Source organism: Pseudonaja textilis, chromosome 3 (assembly GCF_049901715.1).
Source record: "Pseudonaja textilis isolate UNSWEBS1 chromosome 3, rPseTex1.2, whole genome shotgun sequence".
NCBI lineage: Eukaryota > Metazoa > Chordata > Lepidosauria > Squamata > Elapidae > Pseudonaja > Pseudonaja textilis.
This window is the reverse complement of record NC_141992.1, coordinates 63,616,471-63,640,755: the sequence shown is the minus strand read 5'-3', so window position 1 is coordinate 63,640,755 and position 24,285 is coordinate 63,616,471. Positions and strand designations below refer to the sequence as shown.

At 39.3% G+C, this 24,285-nt stretch overlaps 1 protein-coding gene across 1 annotated transcript in view; it reads right to left on the bottom strand.

The window, feature by feature from the left end:
• Positions 1-1,486: 1,486 nt before the first annotated feature.
• Positions 1,487-24,285, bottom strand: part of C8A (complement C8 alpha chain) — a 38,384-nt gene continuing 15,585 nt past the window's right edge. The window contains exons 8-11 of the mRNA XM_087929971.1: positions 15,139-15,270; positions 14,282-14,439; positions 5,194-5,416; positions 1,487-2,583 (exon numbers count right to left, since the gene is read on the bottom strand). Of these exons, the coding sequence (XP_087786097.1) occupies positions 2,432-2,583; positions 5,194-5,416; positions 14,282-14,439; positions 15,139-15,270 (665 nt within the window). The 3' untranslated portion in view covers positions 1,487-2,431. The remainder of the gene's footprint in view (positions 2,584-5,193; positions 5,417-14,281; positions 14,440-15,138; positions 15,271-24,285) is intronic.

Here is a 24,285-nt window from a genome sequence, read left to right as displayed (position 1 = left end):
TGAGCAGGGGATTGGACCATAAAACCCCCAAGGTCCCTTCCAACTCTGTTATTCTCTATTCTGTGGATAACCGTGCAAGCTCATTTTTGTAATTGATTCTCTGTTTAATTTATGGAGCTCAGTTCTCATAGGTTGCCTGTGGAAGACCTTTCTACCCACCAGCTTTAAGTATGGATCATGCTCAGTGTGCTACATTATATGCTATTGTTATTCTATATTGAATTTTGGCCTTTAGAGCTTCGTGGAATGATCTATAGCAAAGCTGATACGAAACATGAACGGTAGCTAGTGGGGCTTGAAATTAGAACCACTCCCATAAAAAAAGGCATATCCCATTTCAGATCTATCTCTGAGAAACCTTTGAGACCATTCTAATTCAAACTGGATTCCATTAATCACCATACTTGCCTGTCAATAAATGCTTACATTAATTTTATTCAACACTTCAATTGATCAACCAGCCCTCCTCTGCCTATCTCCCTCCTAATGAAAACAAAATTTCTCTATTTCTGCATTAGGAGAGGGACTGTGTAATGATGGAAATAGTTTAATAGGCAGATACTCATGCTTTAACTTGAAATAATTCACTAGTACACTCATAAACAACATTTCTGACTGTGCCATGAGGTTTATTTCTAATGAGAAACTGACAAACCCTTCCTCCCAGCAGGAAATGGTATAAAGGTAAAGGTTCCCCTTGTACATATGTGCTGGTTGTTTCTGGCTCTAGGGGGCAGTGCTCATCTCCGTTACAAAGCCGAAGAGCCAGCGCTATCCTAAGACGTCTCTGTGGTCATGTGGCTGGATGACTAAATGCGAAGGAGCACAGAGCGCTGTTACCTTCCCACCAAAGCGATCCCTATTTTTTTACTTGCATTTTTTTCATGCTTTCGAACTGCTAAGTTGGCAGAAGCTGGGACAAGCAATGGGAGCTCACTCCATTATGCCGTGCTAGGAATTTGAACCGCCAAACTGCCGACCTTTCTGATTGACAAGATCAACGTCGTAGCCACTGAGCCACCGCATCCCTTCAGGAAATTGTATACTTGATCTTTTTCATTGTGATCAAGTATAGGAAATGGTATACTTGATCACAATGAAAAGGATCATTTTCTGGTTGAGGCTGATAGCTAGCTTTCCCATCTATAAAACCTTCTTCTGATGTTACCTGTTCCATTGGATAAAGGTTTTGGTAGAGTGAGAAAGGGAACTATGAATTGTACAAAAGATTCATTTAGAAACCTTAAATACTTTCGTTTAGAGCTATATTACACATTACAATAATAATAGCTTCTTTTCCAGCCTAGGAGCCATTCTCACAAAAAGGGTAACTACAGAAATCACCATGAGAATTTCCCCCCTCCCAGCATAAAGTGTTCCCAGAAACATTGTTATCCTTATGCTATCTGCCATTACATCATTAAACAGATTAAACAGAATATCTTTTGTTATTGGATGTTCCAAGTAAAAGGCAGCCAGTTCACACTGTTTTCCAAAATGCTTTTATTAGATTTAGTTTGTAACAATATGAGTAGATATACTATGGTTAAAGAAATGCCTAGCTTCCCTTAATATTTCAGAGCTGGATCTCTGAATTAATATCTGTGGTTTGATTTGACAGCTGTAACAGGTGTTTGAATTCTGACCCACAGGTATGGTTTTTGCAACTCCTGAAGTTTGAAAAGTGTTACACCAAAGTATTATTACTATTGCTGTTGTTTAAAAAGCTAAGACTACCTAAGTGGCATAATATATAGAGGATTCATATCCAGGGGCAATTTATTATCTTAGTTATACCAAAAGGACTGCTTTATTTAGAAATTGGTTTATCTGAAGAAAAAGCCTGTATTGTATTGATCAACTCTTGAATTATAGCCATAGTAGTGAACTTTAGAAAAATATCTGAGTATGATCTGATAAGAAGAATCTTTATAATTTTGGACCCAACTGTTGCATCTTACTTTGGGAACAAATTTGTCCAGTAGCAGAAAAAAACATTTTTGTTGCATGGTAGTAAAATAGACAATTCTGGGAGAGAAGTACATTCTATTTTGTATCATACACTAGGTATCCACATGAAGATGAATTCTCAGAATAATCCCAACGTGTTATTCAGTAATGTATTTCATGGTCAGCAATATGACAATTTTTTTTTTTTTGCTTTAAATTTTGTTCAGAGCAAAAATATCTTCCTTATGATGGACTTCTGCATTTAACAAAAAGAATTACTACCCTTACAATTTTGGTGTACAAAGTGTATAAAACATTAACATTTATTTTTCTTTATATTCTTGCTAATGGGATTTTCCACTCTCCTAAAGGTAAGTCAATATTTATGGCCCATTTGTTTTAACTTTATTTGCATCGGAGCTCCCAACATTTTCCTGCCTGGTAGCACAACCTATTAATGCAGTCATAGCATTATTAGTTATTAACATATCTCTGTCTGGGTATTCCTGCCAGGGCATGTTGTTCCACCATTTTCAGGAGGTGGGTTTGTACACTGTCTTGTGCGGCTTCTAATTCCCCTTTGACAAGCTGCCCATGGAGTCCAGCAACTCCAGCTCCCTTGGGCTGGATAACCTGAAACACAGTACATCATGATTAGCAACTTTCAGATAAAGCTAGTTTCAGATTTGTTCAAGATTTAGAGTAAAACAAAGAAATCAAACCCATTCAAGTTTATGGATGAACCTGGGCATTACTGGCAATTATTAATAAGAATACCAGCGGTATTATATAGCATTGCAACACATATTTCTGGAATTGTTGGAGCTGTCACTTACTAAGTTCTGAAAAGTTGGACCATCCTTGATCTAAAAGAAACTTATTCTAGAAAGGAACTAATGCTGTTGTATGGAAATCGAGACCAACTATCTTTCGATGTAAGTATGTAGGGAAAGTTCTGTTGAACCAGAAAAAAATTTCTCCTAATCCAGTTGCCACCTTCCTCTAGGAATTCATTAGTAGGATAGGAGGGTGGAACTAAGGATGGTAACTCCTCTGACCATAGGTTTCAATCAATGGGAAAAAGATCAGAATACTGTTTTTAGAACTTGAAGCATCACACACATATATACCATCAAGGCCGTAAGCCAAGATAGCCTTATCCTGCTAAAAAGAAAAGCAACAGTATAACAGCCTGTAAAATAAATGGGAAGTGGAGAAATTCAAAGCATACTAACAATATAACTCCCTTTCTATTTCATTGTATTGATTGTTACAGAGAAGCATTCAAAAGAGATACCTAGAACTGTTGCATAAGGTATAGAATATTTTCTCTTGTCTGTTAGTCCCTCCTCCGCCCACCAAAAAGTTCTTTGAAGGTTTAGCTTTAAATCGCAATGGGTGGAGAAAAATAGACTGCTTTAAGAGTTCTTTGTAAGATCCACCTATTAATCTTCATTTTTACCTGTTCTCATTGGAGTGACAAATTCATTAGGACTGCATCGACATGATTGAAAATGAATTCAAAGCCAAACAGCACAGCAGCTGTTGTTCTAGAACAGTGTTTCTCAACTGCAACAACTTTAAGATGTGTGGACTTCAGCTCCCGTCATGCTGGCTGGGGAATAATGGAAGTTGAAATCTACACATTCTAAAGTTGTTGAGGTTAAGAAATCCTGCCTTAGGCATTAGAAAATATATCATCTTGTATCCAAGCATTTTAAATGGGGCAAGTGTTCTAATCTAGAGTGCTATCTGCTGCATTATTTTCAGTGGAGGCTTTTCTTATAGATTATTAATTTGAACCTGTTAAATTGATTCACATACTACCTCGATATTCTAATTTTTCCTCAGACCAACAAACCTGGACTGTAAGTTGGGCTGAGTTGGACTCAGAGTCACAATAATCTTCAATCCAATGTCTTTAATCCAATGTCTTAAGCACTATACCACCCTAGTTATACATCCTTTTATTTTGGTGTTTTCTCTCTCTATATATAAACATAAAGTATGCAATTTAACTCCCTTCAACCCAGCTAATGTGGACTGTAGCTGAATGTAAGTACTATACTAAAAGTTCCAAAATAAATGCTGATTTTTGCACAACCACCATAAATGTATGCATTAGATTTGTAGCGGCAAGATACCTTTCCCATCTCTTTTCATGGACTGAAAGAATTGTAGGCAGGCAAATTACTGACATCACGGGGAACATCAAGTTCTGCTATATTTCTATATAATGGGTCTTTGAGAGTACAGTGTGTGTGTGTGTGTGTGTGTGTGTGTGTGTGTGTGTGTGTGTGTGTGTGTAAGGGGGGGGGAGAGGATTATGAGAGATTCCATATCTATATCAAAGAATTACCTGAAGAACTTGAGGTTGAAGTAACTGACCTGACACAATCCCTTACGAAATTAAGTATTACCCATATCCACTAGAATAAATCAATTTAACTACACTTAAATCTGCATAGGGTTAAGCTGCAAGCCTTGGACATCCCCATTAATATTTATTGGGGGGCTTTCCTTGGCTCTGCCCTTGCAGACTCTGATATGATTTATGCCACTGCAGTAACTTCTACTTCTACAATGTCTTTAGTTAACCCTTCAAGCTGGCTTGAAATGCCAGTCTGATTCCTGGAGAAAGCTCCTTTGGTAGCCTGGCATACAAGCAGGGGTGGGATTCAAAATTTTTAACAACTGTTTCTGTGGGCATGGCTTAGGTGGTGGACGTGGCTTGGTAGTCATGTTATTGGCTGGGTGTGGCCAACTCAATATCACTCACATCGAGGCACACATCTCCTTGCCTGGCCTCTCATGACTGTGGGGATGCTGCAACAGTTGTAAGTGTGAAAAATGGTCATAAGTCATTTTTTTTCAGTGCCATTGTAACTTTGAATGGTCACTTCACACAAGCAAAGTACCAGCAAAGGAGGGGAAAAAAACTCCAGAGAAGTTCCTAAGACAGGAAGTCTAGTCCTGCCAAGAATGTAGTAAGGGTTAACGGAGCAGCAGTTTCTGTAAGCAAAACCAGAATGTTTCCTTCCTGCCTTCCTTACAGGATTAGGCCAGCAATTTCTTCTAACAACCGGTTCTCTGAACTGCTTAGAATGTTAACAACCAGTTCTAGCGAATAGGTGTGAACTGGTAGAATCCCACCCCTACATACAAGGTATTGAAGGTAAATTATGTTTACAGCCTCCTGATCTCAGGAGGTCTCAGAAAACAATATTTTCTCAGAAGTCTTACCTGATCTCAATGTTTCTCCGCAGTCAGGGCCTCGGTAGCCTTGCTTGCACTCACAAACACAGGTAGCTCCCAGCAGGATTGGTTCACCATTGTTCTTACAGGGACCACAACGGCAGGTATTGAATTCCATTAAATACTGATCTAAAGCCCTTTTCAAGTTTCTCCTCTTGGTTTCCATATTACCAAGGCTTGTCCTAGACAATAATTCATATATGGGCTGCAGCTGAGGAAAAACAGAAAAAGGAAAACTATTTTATATTGTGGTTATTCTGGATGTTATGGTAATTCAACATTGGGAAAGTTGAAATACAATGCCCAGAAAGTAACAGGCTATCTTGGAAAGGTAGCATTTGTAAACCATTAAATTTGAATGGTGCAAGTACAGAATGGATGGAATGACAAAATACTTATTTTGATAATCCTGATGATGCGATGGCCCCGTCTGATTTATCAAGGATTTTCTGACAATTTGCTTCTCCCTCTTTTAAGCTGCTATATGCACTTTTAAAAAAAATATTTTTAAAAAAATTGCATATAGAAGATGCATAAAATCTCATTTGTGGGATTCTTATAGAGAATGGGAGAAACAACGTGCTGCAGGAGCCAAGTGAGCGAATGGCTCCTATAACTGAAACAATTGGATGAAATACAAAAGTAGACATAGAAAATGTAGACAATGTCTACAGTAAGACAGATACTTGAAATTCCCCTAACATACACTCCTCAAAAAAATAAAGGGAACACAAAAATAAGACATCCTAGATCTGAATGAATGAAATATTCTTATTAAATACTTTGATCATTACATAGTTGAGTGTGCTGACAACAAAATCACACAAAAATTATCAATGGAAATCAAATTTAGCAACCCATGGAAGTCTGGATTTGGAGTTACACTCAAAATTAAAGTGGAAAAAAACACTACAGGCTGATCCAACTTTGATATAATGTCCTTAAAACAAGTCAAAATGAGGCTCAGTGGTGTGTGTGGCCTCCACGTGCTTATATGCCCTCCCTACAATGCCTGGGCATGCTCCTGATGAAGTGGCGGATGGTTTCCTGAGGGATCTCCTCCCACACCTGGACTAAAGCATCCTCCAACTCCTGGACAGTCTGTGATGCCATGTGGCATTGGTGGATGGAGTGAGACATAATGTCCCAGATGTGCTCAATTGGATTCAGGTCTGGGGAACGGGCAGGCCAGTCCATAGCATCAATGCCTTCGTCTTGCAGGAACTGCTGACACACTCCAGCCACATGAGGTCTAGCATTGTCGTGCATTAAGAAGAATCCAGGGCCAACCACACCAGCATATGGTCTTACAAGGGGTCTGAGGATCTCATCTCGGTACCTAATGGCAGTCAGGCTACCTCTGGTGAGCACATGGAGGCTGTGCGGCCCCCTAAAGAAATGCCACCCCACACCATTACTGACCCACTGCCAAACCGGTCATGCTGGAGGATGTTGCAGGGAGCAGAACGTTCTCCACGGCGTCTCCAGACCATGTAACGTCTGTCACATGTGCTCAGTGTGAACCTGCTTCAATCTGTGAAGAGCACAGGGCAGCAGTGGCGAATTTGCCAATCTTGGTGTTCTCTGGCAAATGCCAAAAGTCCTGCACGGTGTTGGGCTATAAGCACAACCCCCACCTGTGGACATTGGGCCCTCATACCACCCTCATGGAGTCTGTTTCTGACCATTTGAGCAGCCACATGCACATTTGTGGCCCGCTGGAGGTCACTTTGCAGGGCTCTGGCAGTGCTCCTCCTGTCCCTCCTTGCACAAAGATGGAGGTAGCGGTCCTGATGCTGGGTTGTTGCCCTCCTATGGCCTCCTTCCTGTCTCCTGATGTACTGGTCTGTCTCCTGGTAGCGTCTCCATGGTCTGGACACTACGCTGACAGACACAGCAAACCTTCTTGCCACAGCTCGCATTGATGTGCCATCCTGGATGAGCTGCGCTACTTGAGCCACTTGTGTGGGTTGTAGACTCCCTCTCATGCTACCACTAGAGTGAAAGCACCACCAGCATTCAAAAGTGACCAAACCATCAGCCAGAAAGCATACGAACTGAGAAGTGGTCTGTGGTCCCCACCTGCAGAACCACTCCTTTATTGGGGATGTCTTGCTAAGTGCCTATGCTTTTCACCTGTTGTCTATTCCATTTGCACAACAGCATGTGAAATTGATTGTCAATCAGTGTTGCTACCTAAGTGGACAGTTTGATTTCACAGAAGTGTGATTGACTTGGAGTTACATTGTGTTGTTTAAGTGTTCCCTTTATTTTTTTTGAGCAGTATATGTTGGACTGTGTTGGGAACAACATGGATTAATGCTATAGGCATTTGTTTGGGGAACAAGAGTGAAAACAAGTAGCTAGGGTTCATTGTCAATATATTTTTTTAAAAAATGTCTATTCTTATATTTATATTATATAAAGATATCATATATCTTTATATTTAGAAATGGGGATAGAGAAGGAAGAATTGTTTAGTGATTTCAAGGTCTGGTGATTCTGTAGACCAATCTGTTAATCCTCAAGTAGGTTTATTTCTTATTCTGAATCTTGTATTTCTCTATAAAGCTGCTCACTGACCCGGAAGATTTTGAGCAGGACACTGGGGGCAGCATTAATAGTAGCACCAAAGGCCTTATGGTGACTTTAAGAACTGACATTTTAGTGACTTCAAGTGATTACGACCACAGGGATTTGTAGAGCGCTTCTAGTCATTATGTGTGGGAGAAAAGGCATCAAGCAACATGCCATGAGGTCTTTTAGCCTCTATGTCTCTCCCTGAGAGTACCCATAAATTCATTACAAATGGGTTTCTCATCTGTACCCAGTATGATTTCCCAAGTCAAGTCACTTCCTGGAACTGTAAAAATATGAAGTCTCTATTTATACTGGTGTACTATCCAGTGAAGCTTTCAGAAAGAAGGAATGAATCATTCTGTTTCTGCAGCTTTCCCCAATCTGGTGACTTCTGATACAAGGTTGGCTAAGATTGCTGCCTTATTTTCTGGGAAAGTAGGTATAAATAAGTTTATACAAATATAGAGTTTGGAATAATCTAATTTCCAAGGCTGTAAGATCTGAGGGAGAGATTGCTCAACTATATGCTCTCTTTGCTGCTTACAGGGCAAATAGCCAAGATGAGTTATTCCAACAAATTAAGGTACGTACTGCAAATCAAAGCAAAAACCAAGTCTAAGAAAAACAGGATTGTTGCAACGTAGTAGTATAAAATATGGATTTGCAACAGGATTGTTGCAACGTAGTAGTATAAAATATGGATTTCCCCCTCCTCCAAAAATCTTAAAATGTAATTATTCATCTAATCATTATATAAAAACTTGTGTTGGATCAGACTCTGTTTTTTTACTGTAGCTCCCTAGACGACTTTGGGAAACCCAAAAGTTGAAGATGAAGACAATAGGTCTCTCCTGATCAGATATGTCTTCCACTGATGCCTAGAGGCAACATTAGAGTCTTCATGGCCAATAATCATTGCTCCTCTTATACACAATGAGCAGCTATAATACACAGCCATTTACATCTATGAGAGCAATGTCCATAATCACCTGGCTGTCATACAAAAGCTTGCCTCTTCTCTAACTAAATTACTCCCCACTCAACATCTTCACTGGGAGAACTTTCCCCAACTATTTTGATGACAGCAGGAGAGAAATACCTCACAAGACATTTTCCCCACATTCTGCATTATTTAAAAAATGCTTATTATATTCCTTTCTCGGCCTATCATTTTTTCTGAGCTAAAAGCATTAACTTTGCAACTGCTTGCCCTAGGGTATGTTCTAGTTCCCTTTATCATTTTGATCATCTTTTTCTACAGTTTTTTAAAAATCATTTTTCTAATATCTTTTTTGGAAATGCAACAAACTATATAGAACTATATGCAGCATGCCCGAAGAAGTTGGCTTCTCTCATTGATCTGTATACTAGGTCTTGCACTACCATCAGTTTTAATTTTATACTTCTAAAATTTTGCATTATTTGCAGTTTGCATTCTTTTTCCCTGCTATAATTGGCCTTGAATATTCTGTGCAAATGAAAAAAAACAAGATACACACTGTATAAACTTGTACATATTTTAATCTTGTATTTTATATTTTATGTTGTACAGTATGCTTAATTTTAATTGTGAAGTTTCTGACATGAATAAATAAACAAACGCATTGATCCTTTTTTGCCAGAAAGGCATTAAGAGTTCTAAATCTAACCTTACGAATATTGAATTGCTAACTAGAGCATACAAAACTTTTTCCAAAACAATATTTGAATACAGCTCATCAGTCTGGAATCTGCACTGCATATCAGACATTAATATAATGTCCGATCAGACATTAAGACATTAATACAATCAAGCGAGTCCAGAAGTATTTCATTAGAAGGGTACTACACTCCTCTGCTTGCAACAGAATACTCTATATCACCAGGCTTGAGATTTTGGGCTTGGACAACCTTGAACTATGCCACCTACAATTAGACTTAAGCATAGCACACAAAAATTATCTGCTACAATCTCCTACCAGTGAATGGCTACTTCAGCTTCAACCACAACAATACAAGAGCACATAACAGATACAAACTCAATGTGAACCGCTTCAAACTCAATTGCAGAAAGTACAACTTCAGCAACAGAGTGTTGAATGCACTGGAATGCACTACCTGACTCTGTTGTTACATCCTCTAACCCCCAAAACTTTAATCTCAAACTAACCACCATTGACCTCACCCCATTCCTAAGAGGTCTGTAAGGGGCGTGCATAAGTGCATCATCGTGCCTACCATCCCTGTCCTATTGTCCCCATTTATTTGTACCTATTTCCTGTATTCTTACTCATGTTTATACTTATCCCTATTATTTTGTAAGCAATTGACAAATCAAATAAATAAATAAAAATAAAATCCTTTTTCCAAATGTTTAAAGTTGTCTTTTCAACCAATATTGAATAAGGACAATTTGTCATTACCATCTAAAGCAGTGTGTCAAACTTAAGGCCCTGTGTGCTGGATCTGGCCCACAAGGCTGCCCTGGAAACAGCGAAGAACCGGCTCACTGTGACTCTGCATAGAAAACAGAGCTGTCTTTTCACTGGCAGAGGGTTGCAGGAGGCCATTGCAGCCAAAAATGGAGCCTCGGGAACCCATTTGCACTGGCAGAGCACTTGGGCCACCAGAAGTACCCCAACATGAGTGACATTGAGTTGGCCTGCCCCGCCCCGAAGTCAAACAACCCTAATGTGGCCTTCAACTAAATTGAGTTTGACACGCCTGATCTAAAGGGGTCCCCACCCCCCAGTTTCTCAATACAGAAAACAGTTCTTGAATTTTCTGTTGCTTTATTCCAACTGTTAACTAAGCCTGAGCTTCTGACCAGGTCTGCCACCTTCCAAGACTTTCTAATTGTTACCCAACATGGAATTTGCCTTTTACACAGCAGCTACATGCTGAATAAATATTTCCACAGAGTGACAGTTTGCAAGTTCAAGAGCCTTTCCAATCAATCATTGGCCGAGATCCAAATGGGCTGTTGGAGACTGCAAAACAGCTGGGCTCTGAAATTCAAATCAAGTGGATCTCTCTAGCACATCTGGGCTTCAAAAATCCTGCTGAGCCCCAGGTGATAACAAAAACATACAGGAACCTCTAATTCTTTGCTACTTTTTATTGATAGCTTGAAGCTCTGCAGCCCAATGCACAGGAGCAACACAGTGTGGAAAGAAGGATCAAGTGACAGAAATACAAACAGTGTGCAGAGCTGTCAGGAATGCAGAGTTAGGTGCAGGGCAGTCTGTTTACAGAGGTTTCCTGTAATTCAAGAGGTTGAGAGGGTTTCTGCATAAGAGATCCTCTATGGCCTTGAAAAAAAAAGGGTGTTTTGAAACAATATTTACAGAAAACACTTTGGCAAACAACAGTATGTCAAATGGACAGGACATTCAAGTGAACGTTACTAATGTATTGGGTGTTTGAATCTACTCCAAAACCATCAGCACTTGTGATGTTCTTGAAGCTGTCTTTTAAGGGTGACAGACTAAGTGCCAGGCAAACAGTTTCATTCAGAAACTGGAAATTTACTCATCCGGCATGAAAAATCTTGCTTCAATTAAATAGAAAAATAAAGGAAATGGGGTAACATATGGTACTAGCAATAACTAAAACCAGCAGCTTCTAGATATAATGAAATTACAACTCAACTCCAGAATTTACAGGCCAGTGAGTGTTGTGCAGTTCCAAAACATCTGAACATGCCAGAATTGGGGAGTTGAATAATGCAGTCATCCAGAAAAGTGAATTGTATAAAGGTTTTCCTCAAGGAACTGACAATTAGAAGATCTTCTGAATTCCCTTTCCTTTCTCTTATTATTTTGAGCTGCTCAGGATTCTATTGTATAAGATAGTTGGCTATGTAGGTTTTTGAATAAATAGAATCTCTAACAGAGAATGTGAAGGATGGGAATGTCTCTCTGCTACAGCACACATATTGCTATTCATGCCCTAAAATAAAATTCTAGGGAGAAAAGCAGCTAGAGGGGACAGCAAGATATATTCAGAGCATAAATTCTGAATACTTTATATTCAAGCTAAAACGAATGGTAGCTTAGGGTGATAAACTCCAAGGGAAGAGACAACATTGCTTAAGAGCCTGGTATGTCATTTCAAATGTTGTTAAATGGCGTCTTCTTCCAAATGCACAAAGTAACAACAAGCCTGTCCCTTGAACTGATGCATAACAACATCATTCTAGGAACTTTTGTCTGACAGGTTTAATTTCTTGGATATCTAGATGCAGCCATTTAATTGTACAGGTGTATCATCTTTTTTCCACAAATGGCATTCCACCTTAGAAATTATCCAGCATACAATGGTGCCATAAAAGAAAGTAACACTGAGAAATGATAACTTCAGAAGCCCCAGCAAAAAATAAATTGGCAGCCAGGAGTACCAACGTATTAGGTTGAAAACGATGCTGCTATTAAGGCAGATGTCTAACTGGGTCACCAACTTCGGGCATGTGAATAATCAGTTTGACTTATTATTTCTAATATTGTTAGTACAAACCATGGAATTAAGTTTATTGGAATACATTTCTAGGCTTTATAACTTTATCTCATCTATTTGACAGTTGCACCATAGTTATTTTGGGGATTAAAACTGGAGGTAACCCTTACTATTACATCAAAAAAGAAAAATGAATTTTTATTGGTTTAAAGCCTGATTACATTATGATTCTAGATACAGCAAAGTTTCAAAGATTTTGCATGCTCTACAGTGGTGGGATTCAAACAATTTTTTACTACTGGTTCTGTGGCTTTGTGGGTGTGGCAGGGGTAAAAATCTCCAGTCAGAGGTGGTATTTGTTGGTTCTCCAAACTACTCAAAATTTCCACTACCGATTCTCCAGAACTGGTCAGAATCTGCTGAATACCACCTCTGATGCTCTACTGTTTTATGTACTTCAGGTGGTGAACTGAAATTCTAGTAACCTTATTTTCTCTTGAATGATAGTGTATTTGAAGATGGGAAGCAAAATAAATGCATTGGGGATTGACCAATTCAACAGGTATGACCATGCCTAATTCATCCAACAGGGCCTGACGTATTTCACACCACCACACTAATAATGTGTAAATTAAAGATCAAATTCCTGAATAAATTCAAGAGTGTTTTTTCATTGGCAAAAATTCCTGGCTCTGCACTTAATTGTATCACGTATTAGAGAATGTCTGGGCTCTAATCCTTCTCAACTTTCCACTTCCAGTTGATCTACTATCATTAGAAAGTAGGAAGGGGAGAGAGTGATGAATGCTAATCTGAAAGTCACAAGCATTCTAGTATTGCTTTATCTTCTATTTTAAGACCACTGCACCACTATGGTGGCGCAGTGATTAGAATGCTGTACTGCAAGCTAATACTGCTGACTGCCAGGGCACCAGCTCGAGGTTGACTCAGCCTTCCATCTTTCCAAAGTTGGTAACACGAGGATCCAAATTGTTGTGGGCAATATGCTAACTGTGTAAACCACTTAGAGAAGGCTATAAAGTACTGTGAAGCTGTATATGTCTAAGTGCTATTGCCATCTAATGAATGATGTCATACTTGCAGTCATGACTAAGGATACAGCAGCAAAGCAAATGAATCATTTCATTTGGTTAGCTTAGAGAAGTCTTAGTTGCATTGCTCAGCATCCAAATGCATGGAATTCTCTCCTTCTGGACAAAACCAGAGTCTTATGATATTTCTTGAAGATCTAAACATGCTGCCATGCAGAAAACATATGCAAAAGAAAGCCAGAAAAGATTTTTTTTTAATGGCTTCTTTTATTTTTTGAGACAAAATGTCCACAATTGATTTCATTTGAAACGATCTGTATGATATGTATGATTTAGCTACCACGGCTTTCTTCAGCTTCTTCTTGCTCCACATCTGCTCTAAATGTCTCTTTTCAACTAGGACAGGGGTCCCAAAACTTGGCAACTTTAAGATTTGTGGACTTCAACTCCCAGAATTCCTCAGCCAGCTATGTTGCCAAGTTTGGAGACCCCTGAACTAGGGAAACAGTTAGAAGGATCTACAAAGGCAGTTGACTGTTTCCATCTCTGTAGCTATTTCTCATCTTTGACAGGATATTTAAACTGCCTGGTTGTAAATGCTTCACAGCAGGATTAATCGTATCACTACCTAGGTTGAAAAATGCAATTCATTCTTCCTTCCTGAAAAACAACAACCCTCAATTTCTTAAAATAAAATGTTTCTATTCCCACCTTTCTTTTGACAGTCTAATTGCCATAGTGCAGTAAACATAAACTTAAACATTATGAATTAAAGTCCTCTTCTTATCTCTTCCTTACTTTGAAAGTCTTTTTTTTTTTGCCTCTTCTTTTTAAAAAAGCACTCACATTTGTATCCTTGTGAAACAGAGAGAAGGTCAGCGTACCTACAGCCCATTACATTTAAGCCTGATCTAAGATGGAATCACTATCAAAATATAAAATGATCTGCTCCAGTACACTTTCAATCCTTTAGAAATCCAGCATTCTTACACGTGAAAGCAAAGGCTTACCTCAAAATCAATAATGGTGGGATTAAGTTTTAATGACCTCCCCCAGTAGCGGTATGCTATGGAGCTCCTGTTTTCCATGATTCTGGCAATGGATGAGGAATCTCCACCTTCTACCCGGGGGATAATATCTTCTACTACTGACTTTTTGTCATGGTCGTCTGGAAAGTTGAACAGTTGAAAAAATTAGGGTTCACTTCTATGATTTCCCTAAGTCTACAGACATTCATTAATTGAAGTAACTTAAAAGAGGGTAAATCTTACAAGAATTTGGAATAGGCAGTAAAAGAAAATCCTATTGGTGCTATTAATCTATAATATATCATCATAGTATGCACAGCATTTGTCAACATTGATGTCAGAACTGTATCTTAACGTTGACCTTCTTCTTGTGAGCTCAAAATATTTTTTTTCCAGTTATTGTTCCTTCCCTTTTAATTTTCCATCCACCTTTATAAATGAAATCAATTAATGGCAAGAAATTAGCAAAACATAGAATGAGTCCTATGACATTCAAGACTTTGAAGACATTCCTATATATGTCCCAGTCATTTTATGACCAAGATTACCATGTGCCCCGCATAAACATTTATCCAAGATTTTCTCCTCCTTTGAAAGAATCCTTAATTTCTAAAACAAATTGTGTTTTGTCAGATAGAATAAGGACTGGCAGCAAGAGAATGCAGCAGGTTGTGTCTATTTTGCCCTGTGAAGAATAATTTCTAGTGCCTGGATCCTCTTATGGAAACAAAGATATTTTATTATTTTTAATATGTTTATTGAAAGTTTCAAAACAAAAAAAGGAAATATTTAAAAACAAAGATATTTTAAATACACAAGTGATGAAGTCTATTTCCTACCTCCGCTCATGCCTCCTTCTGAGCCACATTTATTGAAGTTCACCTTGGCATTTATTTCCAGGGTTTCTTGAAATGGAAAGCTTAAGCCAATCGATGCCCCAAAACAGCTATTTACATAATCCTTTTTAATTTCTATAGTAAAGGAAGAAATGATGAATATCATTAGCATGTTTATAGCCATGGATTATTGATGAACCTTCATATCTTAGTTACCAACAGAAGCACAGCAAGAACATTTTTATTTGCATTTCAACTGGTCATTGTCTAAAATAATGTCTGCCAAGGATACATCAAAAAACCAAGATGATAAAAGCCCTGTCCTTTTCCAGAGGCAACCCAACATTAAAAAGGGTGGGAATTCACCCTTACGTTGCAACACACACACACACAAAAAGGTGGGACTTTAAATGCATAGCTGTGGCTACATTCCTGATTTTTTTTACTCCATCCCTGGCAACTAGTATCTGGAAAGCTATTGACAGTGATGAAGAGAATGCAGTTCTGTTTGTTTGTTGTTGTTTTTTTTAAAAAACAATATAAATTGCATTTTTGTAGTTGCCACTGTGTAAGTCATATATGAGTTTTGAAAGGTAAGAATGTCTGAGTAAGAAATGTGTAAAAATAATTGAAATTACATTTTTTTAAAGAAGAGGTAATTTGAGATAATTTATCTAAGTCAGTCTATATTCAATTATGCTACTTCCTTTGATGCTGCATACAGTGAATAAAATACATAGCAAATTAATTGCAAGCCACCATATTCTCTATATATATTGCAAGTGCAACTTGCTAGAAACATAGTAATATCAAAGGTTTCATAAATAAACCAGTTTTTCCTAACTTGCTACTTGCAGAGGTAAAATTGTAATACAACATTTTTGTAGAGCATCAGATTAGGGAAGACAGAAACCAGGATAGGTTTGTAGAATCTTCCTGTAGAATCTGAATTTGGACCCTTTTAGATCCAAAATATTGTTTGTCAAATTTTATGAAATTCTGTTCAGTATTTCAATAATTTATTTGTGGAGACTGACTCTGAGGGAGAGGAAGAAAGCCGACAGGGAGTGGAAATATGGCTCAGGAGGCTGGGGAAGGGCAGAGGCCAGCTGGGCAGTCAGAGGATGAACCAGGCCCATCCCCTCTCCCTCGTAGGGCAAGCAGGGAGGAGAGGATAAAGGAGAGAGGGCCTTGATCCTCTTCATGGGCTGCAGCTGTGACAACTGGATAAGAGGACGGACATTATCCAGTTGAGTGCTGGAAACAAAGCATGGAAATATTTCTAGTTTATTGTTCCTCTCTGAGTTTGGCATCCTTACCAGTGTGTGTTCTGATATCTGTGGACGTCTTCCAGCCCTTATCTTGCCTGATTTATGTTGTTTTTTTACTCTTTATAATTTAAATGGCATTTCCTCCTTCTTGTAACTGCTTGTGTGGGAGTTTTTTGTCTCCACTCAAGGATATTTGGAGCTTGGAAGCAAAGTGAAGGAATAAAAGGGGCTTCACCTGTTTTTTTGTGACTGTTTATTTTGTATCCCACCCTGGGTCATCACATTATTTAACAGACACCAGATTGATCTCTTTTTAAAGAAAAATCTTTCTCAGTGAGGAAAATCCATGTATCTTTAAGATTTGTGTTTTGGTAAGTCTGCATTTGTACATAATTGCCAGCCAGTTTTTATTGTAACCATGGTTTGTTGAACAAACCAAGAACAGCTAAAGTCACTGCTTGCTTGATTAATGCCTCATTTATTTTCCTCTATTTCTTCTACTGGTACCTAGAAGATACAAAGTAGAATACAAGAACAAAGGATAAACTGGAATTCTGGCATTTAGGTTAAAACAAACCATACATTCATTAAACCAGGATTCATAAATAAATTACCACATTAGGCCTTTGTGGGCAAAATAAAAGAGTGTTTCTTAATTGGGCTGGGCTTGCACACTATGCTGCCTGCTCTGTTGTGGTTTAGTATATTATCATATCACTGTTGCTTCATGTAATTGGGAAACTAAAGTTTAATGTTTCCTAATGAGCAGACACTCTCAATAAAGCTGTCTTGGACTGTACTTTGCCATACCTAACAGAACAAAGTTGCCCAGCTGCTGAATTTATATTCATTTACTGCCAATTGACAGAATATTAATAAATCCATAGTATTGTTTCTATTTAACTACTCCACCACTGTTTAACAACACACCTGGGTGAAATCTATTTACTTTAAACAAAAAGAAATGATTAGTTCTTTTCTCAGTGTTTCAACAGTATATTCTAGTACCTCTTAAATAATTAGTTGCAGCAAAGGCCTGTCAATACAGTTTGTTATTGGTAGTCATGAGAGAGTTGCTCCTACTTTGATCAATGGTATGTAGTAGATTTCATAAAATGATGAGCATACAAAATATATTGGCAGTGCAGGAAAAGAGAAAACAAGATTACTTATTGTCTTATTGTAATTCCAGGGGGCTAAATATGGTACACAAATTAGATGGATTTCTGGTTTTAATTTTTGAATTAATCACAGTGTGAGCAAGTCTCTTTCTGTTGTATAATTAGAAATCACAAACAAATGGCACTGCTCTTCTGTGAAACCGTACAAGAATAATGATTTGCTCTGAAAGAAAAAAAATCAAAGATAATCTTTGTGCAACTCCCAAGGATTCGTAAGTATATTTGTTTCCATTCTTTCATTGTTTCAGATGAAGAAACCCTCCTTCAGAATGAATTTCCATCTTTCTTTCTTTTTTCTTTTTGCTAAAAGTTTTGCAGAATTCATAGAAAGCACTGCCAAATTAAAGAAAATAAGGGTGTATGTATGTAGCAGTGTACATAACACACACACACACACGCGCACACATACACACAAGTGAAAATTGGAATGAATACAAACACAGCATCTGCTTTTGATCACTTGACTCAACATCAAGGGAAATTGAATTTTCACCAGAAGACAGGTAGATAAATGTAGATAGCTAACTTTTGGACTTAGTCCAAAATCTAATACATACAAAACATGCATATTTTGCTTCATTCTCTCTTTTTCTTCTCCCATAAAATTCTTCTCCCCAAAGAAGCCTTAAAAAGCCTCCACAAAAAATAATTAAAACAATTTTCAATAAATGAAACAAAACAAGCAATAAAATCACTAATGCTAAAATAAAGTGTTGTCTATGTATGCCTTGATATATATATATATATATGAATTGAAACAAATATTTTTTTAAATATAAAGACTTAGTCAGGGTCAAAAAACTTAATATGTCCAAAAGAAATTCCCATCTGTCTGTTTGTCCTTCTATCTATATACCTCCCTACTTTTCTAGTTATTTTGATTTACGTATTTAGTTTCTTAAACACATACTGATTGTATCTGAATGCCTGTAGGAACTTTTCTAGTTATTTTGATTTACGTATTTAGTTTCTTAAACACATACTGATTGTATCTGAATGCCTGTAGGAACTGGTATATAAACAGTTGCTTTGAGAGATGGGTGGTATATACATTTAATAATAAATAAAATACCATACAATGTCTGTAATGACATGAAAGATCTACATGAACCAGCGAACTGCTGGTGTTGCATTCTAGAAAATTTTTCTGCCCAATTTTAATTGCACCACATCCATAAAGAAGATTGTAAGATACTGTAATAACATAAAAACTAAAAACAAGTGTTGCTGGATCAGACCAGTGACTCAGTTAGATCATGAAGTTTTTTTCACTGTCTATAGCAGGAGTCTTCTTTGACAGCTTTAAGACTTGTAGACTTCAACTCCCAAAATTCCTCCTCTAGTCACGTTGGCTCAGGAATTCTGGGAGTTGAAGTCCATAAGTCTTCAACTGGCCAAGTTTGAAGCCCCTTGGTCTATACCCTACTGTAAGAAATTGGGGCTCCATGCACAGCAGGGATCAGTAAGACCAACGCAGACCTACCTGACCACCATATGATGCTTTTGAAAGCTACCTTACCTCCATCGATCAGCAATTCCTAGCTTACTGTAGCTACTAAACATGTTACAAATCCTTTATTCCTGAGTTCAAAAGGCATGCTAAAGTAATTCTGCTGCCTGAGGCAAAGGACAATAGTAACAGCAATAGCACTTAGACTTATATGCAGGTTCAGGAGAGCCCCTAGCTAAGATTGTGTGCAGTTCGGAGAACCCCCAAATCCTACTCCTGGCTGGCACTGCCCACCCCTCTCCTCCCCTCCCAAGAGTCCCCACATGGCCCATTTTGGATGCAGGTAAGTGCAGGGCACACACGGAGGCTTGGTGAGGGCAAAAAATGACCCTTCCGGAAGTTCAGGAAGGCCAGAAATGGGCCCATTTCCAGCTTCCAGAGAGCTGTAGAGCCCAGGGAGGCTGTTTTCACCCTCCTGGAGGCTCAAAGAAAACCTCCAGAGCCTGGGGAAGACAAAATCCCCCCCGCCCCCCCCGCCCAGTGGTGCATGTTGTAAAGCGGTGGAAATAACCTGAGGCCAACTCAGAGCGAACTTCAGCTGTAACTTTATTGACACAATAAAGGGTTGCCGCGGCTGCCGCGCTAACAAGGCAGCCAGCTGGCGGGCAACAGCTGATGCCGTTTGACAGCTCCTTTTATAGCTGGCTGTCAAACGGCATCAGCCAATAGGAACAGTCCGTGTTCCCGATAGAAACACCGACCAGAGTGAAGACTTCAGATTAGTCCATTGTGAACGCTACAGTGCAGAAGGCTGACTAGGCCACGCCAACCATGGCAACGCCCACCCAGCAACCGGGCAGAGAACCCTTTGCTAAAATTTTTGAAGCTCACCCGTGCTTATATACCTCTCCATAGTGTTTTGCAGCGCTCTCTAAGTGGTTTATAGAGTCAGCCTATTGCCCTCCACAATCTGGCTCCTCGTTTTACCAACCTCGGAAAGAATGGAAGGCTGAGTCAACCTTGAACTGGTCAGGATTGAATTCCTGGCTGTGGGCAGAGTTTGCCTGCAGCACTGCATTCTAATCACTGTGCCACCAGGGCTCATGGTGTCGGTATGGCACACCGAAGACAACACACAATAAGTCTTACTGACAGGAAAGTTAAACTTGGAGAGAAAAGGCTTGTTTTGTCATTGAAGGAGTAAAGCAGTAGAAGCCTAAACTTGCATATTAGGTTCATTAAAACATGCCCCTATTTTTAAGCATCATTTGGCAATTAACATGCCTGCCAAGGCAAAGATTGCCAAACTATCCCTTCAGAGTATATCTCTGCCTTCGCTTCATTGAGTCATCCATGCTTGATAGTGATTGCATCCATCATCAGCATTTTCAGAAGAAGGGAAACAAGCCCATAATTCTAGAGAAACATTTGCTTTCAGACACTGTGAGCAGCACTAAAACAAAAGGCCGACATTCATTGAACCACAGATTTGCTTCTCCTGACTCAACAAGGCACTTAACTATAGCACTAGTTTGATAAATGTGTCTCTCTTTTTATAGTCTGCTGCTGTGGGTGAAAATTATACAAGTATCTTACATAAAAGCAAAAAATATTTTTCTCCCAGGGTGCATTTTTTTGTTGTCTGTTTTAGGACTCCAACTTTTCCCTCCTCCTTCCATGGGGCCTACTTTCTTGTATAAATCACATCCTTTCTGAAAGGCAGGGAGCAAAATGTAAAATAAATAAAGGAATGGCTCTGTTGAGATGTTGCTGGCTGATGTATTCTCCTTCTCTTGACAGCTTTGCTTTCTGCAGCCTTGAATGCAGAGGTGGTATTCAGCAGGTTCTGACCAGTTCTGGAAATTTCCGGTAGTGGAAATTCTGAGTAGTTCAGAGAACCGGCAAATACCACAGTGGTTGGATTCAAAATTTTCTACTACCGATTCTGTGGCGGGGCTTGGTGAGTGTGACATGGCTTGGTGGGCAGGGCAGGGGAAGGTACTGCAGAATCCCCATTTACTCCCCACCCCACTAACCTGCTTTCCAGCTCCGTTCTCCTGTGCAAGGCAACCAAAGAAGACCCAGACGATCAGCTGGAAGGCAGAGAATAGATGGGGGCAGGGCCAATCAAAGGTGGTATTTGCCGGTTCTCCAAACTACTCAAAATTTCCGCTACTGGTTCTCCAGAACTGGTCAGAATCTGCTGAATACCACCTCTGAAATACCACCTCTGACTGGAGATTTTACAGTATCCTTCCCCTGCCACGCCCACCAAGCCATGCCCAGAAGAACCAGTAGTAAAAAAATTTGAATCCTACCACTGCTTGAATGGCACATTGGTCTCTCTGTTGGCCACTCTCTGAGACCAGGAGAGACACAAGCTTGCGAGTATTAAAGTCCACTGAATCCACAGCCTGACTGGATGGACACTATTCACTATTGCAAGCTCTGCACTTATTATCATTTATTTATTTATAAAATTTATAGGCCACCCATCTCACCACAAGGTAACTCTGGGCACTACTGGAAAAAAACACAATAGCCTTTTCCGTAGCTTTTCCATAGCTCTTCAGTATCATGTGTGTGCAAGGATATACAGCACATGTTGCGTGACAGCTTGCACTAATAAGATATCATTTATGTGGGTGGCTGGAGTAATGAAGAGGCTGCCAAGAAATGCTCAAAATGCAAACAAATCCACAGAGTACAATGCTCATTTAAATGCCTTTCCTCACTTCTGCTCTGAAAAGCTCTTCAGCCATCCATGAGTCTGCAGAAAAGTATATAGACATGACAGTGTGATTTATGACTGGTCCTTGCACTCATGACCATCGTAACATCTTCATGGTCACTTGATCAAAATCTGGGTGCTCTGTGTGTCTTTGCAACAGCTGCAGCAGCATCTCAGGGTCATGCGATTGCCATTTGCGACCTTTCCAGTTGGCTCCTGACAAGCAAAAGTCAGATTTACTTAAAGGGTGCATGATTCACTTAACAACTGTGGCAAAAAAAAGTCATAAAATTGGGATCATAAGTCAAGGAGTGCCTCTACATCAGGGGTGTCAAACTGGCGGCCCATAGGCCGGATGCGTCACGCACAGGCTATGCCCACTCCAGTTCCACGAATGGGGAAAGCATCGCGAAACGTCACATGACAGCAAGTGATGCCACGAGTTTGACACCCGTGCTCTACATGCTTTGTGTAGAGTGATGCCGACTTCATTTCTGGATAACCTCAGTTTTAAGCAAGAAAGCTGAGGCTTAAGTATAAGTTTGGGGGACTCATAGGAATATTAAACTCATGGGAATATTACTCAAGATTGAAATCTAAGCAGAAAAATCTCCAGTAACTTCATCCCACACTGTCATTCCTTTCTCTACTGCATCTTTGTTCCCCAAGACCCATCATCCTTCCCTTTTAAAAAATATGCTCTTTAGGGAGAACAGATAACAGATATCAGAGTTGGAAGGGACCTTGTAGGTCATCTAGTCCAATCCTCTGCCCAGGTGGGAGACCCTACACCATTTCTGACAAATGGCAGCCCAATCTCTTCTTGAAGGTCTCAAGATCCCTTAACTTCCGAGGTCAAGCTGTTCCATTGGTTGATTGTTCTCACTGTCAGAAAGTTTCTCCTTATTTCCAGGTTAAATCTCTCCTTGTTCAGTTTCCAACCATTATTCCTTGTCTGGCCTACAGGTGCTTTAGAAAATAGCTTCACTCCTTCCTCTCTGTGGCAGCCCCTCAAATATTGGAAGACCGCTATCATGTCTCACCTGGTCCTTCTCTTCACTAGACTAGCCAAGCCCACTTCCTGTAACCATTCTTTGTATGTTTTAGTCTCCAGTCCCCTAATCATCCTGATTGCTCTTCTCTGTAGTTTATTCCATGCATTATTCCATGTGAAGTAACAAGGTCTCTTCATCTCATAATCATCAAGATTGCTCAGCTCTTCAGTGCATCCCTTGGAAATGTGAGACTTGAACATTGCAATTCTCCAGAGCCACTTCTTCCTATCACAAAACTTCTTAATTCGTATAGGTAGTCCTCAATTTACAACCACAGCTGAGCCCAACATTTCTGAGCTAGGCAAGATAGTTAAGTCTGTTTTGCTCTGTTTTATGACCTTTCTTGACATGGTTGTTAAGTGAATGATTGAAATTGTTAAGTTAGTAATACGGCTGTTAAGTGAATCCCCATTGACTTTGCTTATTGGAAGGTTGTAAAAAGGTTATCACATGACCCTGACACACTGCCACTATCATAAGATCATGCCAATTATCAAGTGTCCAAATTTTGGTCATGTGATCAAAAAACATTCATAAGTCACTTTCTTTAGTGCTGGTGTAACCTTAAAAAGGTCATTAAACAAATGTGTTAAGGTATTGAGGATTTAATAGCTGACCAACTGCTGTAAAGCTGCTGTAATTGCTGATGCAATGATGATGAGTCAGCAGGGTTATTGCCGCTTTAAGACTGAGGATGGGTCAGCAGGGTTATTGCCACTTTAAAAAGCTGTCTACATATGAGAAGCCATGAGAAGGAGTATCTCTCTCCTTTTGTTCTATCTCCATTGTAGATGTCCATGTAAAGTTGAAGATTGCTTGCTTGCCAGGTATTTGCCTAACACATGTATCAAAGGTGGTATTCAGCAGGTTCTGACCAGTTCTGGAGAACTGGTAGCAGAAATTTTGAGTAGTTCAGAGAACTGGCAAATACCACGTCTGACTGTTCCCACCCCCATCTATTCTCTGCCTCCTGTGTCCCAGGTGATTGGCTGGGTCGTCTTTTGTTGCCCTGCACAGGAGCTGGAAAGCAAGTTAGTGGGGTGGGGTGGGAATGGAGATTTTGCAGTATCCTTCCCCTGCCATGCCCACCAAGCCACACCCACAGAACCAGTAATAAAAATTTTGAATCCCACCACTGACATGTATGTATGTCTATAGCAGTCTTGTCTATAAACCACCGTTAAAAGAAGAAGCCTCTGAATGCTGTGTTTTGCTCCTGGGTTGTCTCACAATAGTAGTCACGCTGCAAACACTCTGACAAAATTATTGTAAATCGAGGACTACCTACATGGTAATCCAGAACATAAGTTTTATGATCAATAACAGTTTTTCCCACCTATCCAAAAATCATAGAGCAAAACAGATTTATCTCCAAATATACAGTCTCAAGTTATTATAGAAGGATAAGACTTTATATTTTGACAAAATTGTTTATACTATTTAGCCGAGGTTCAAATATTCC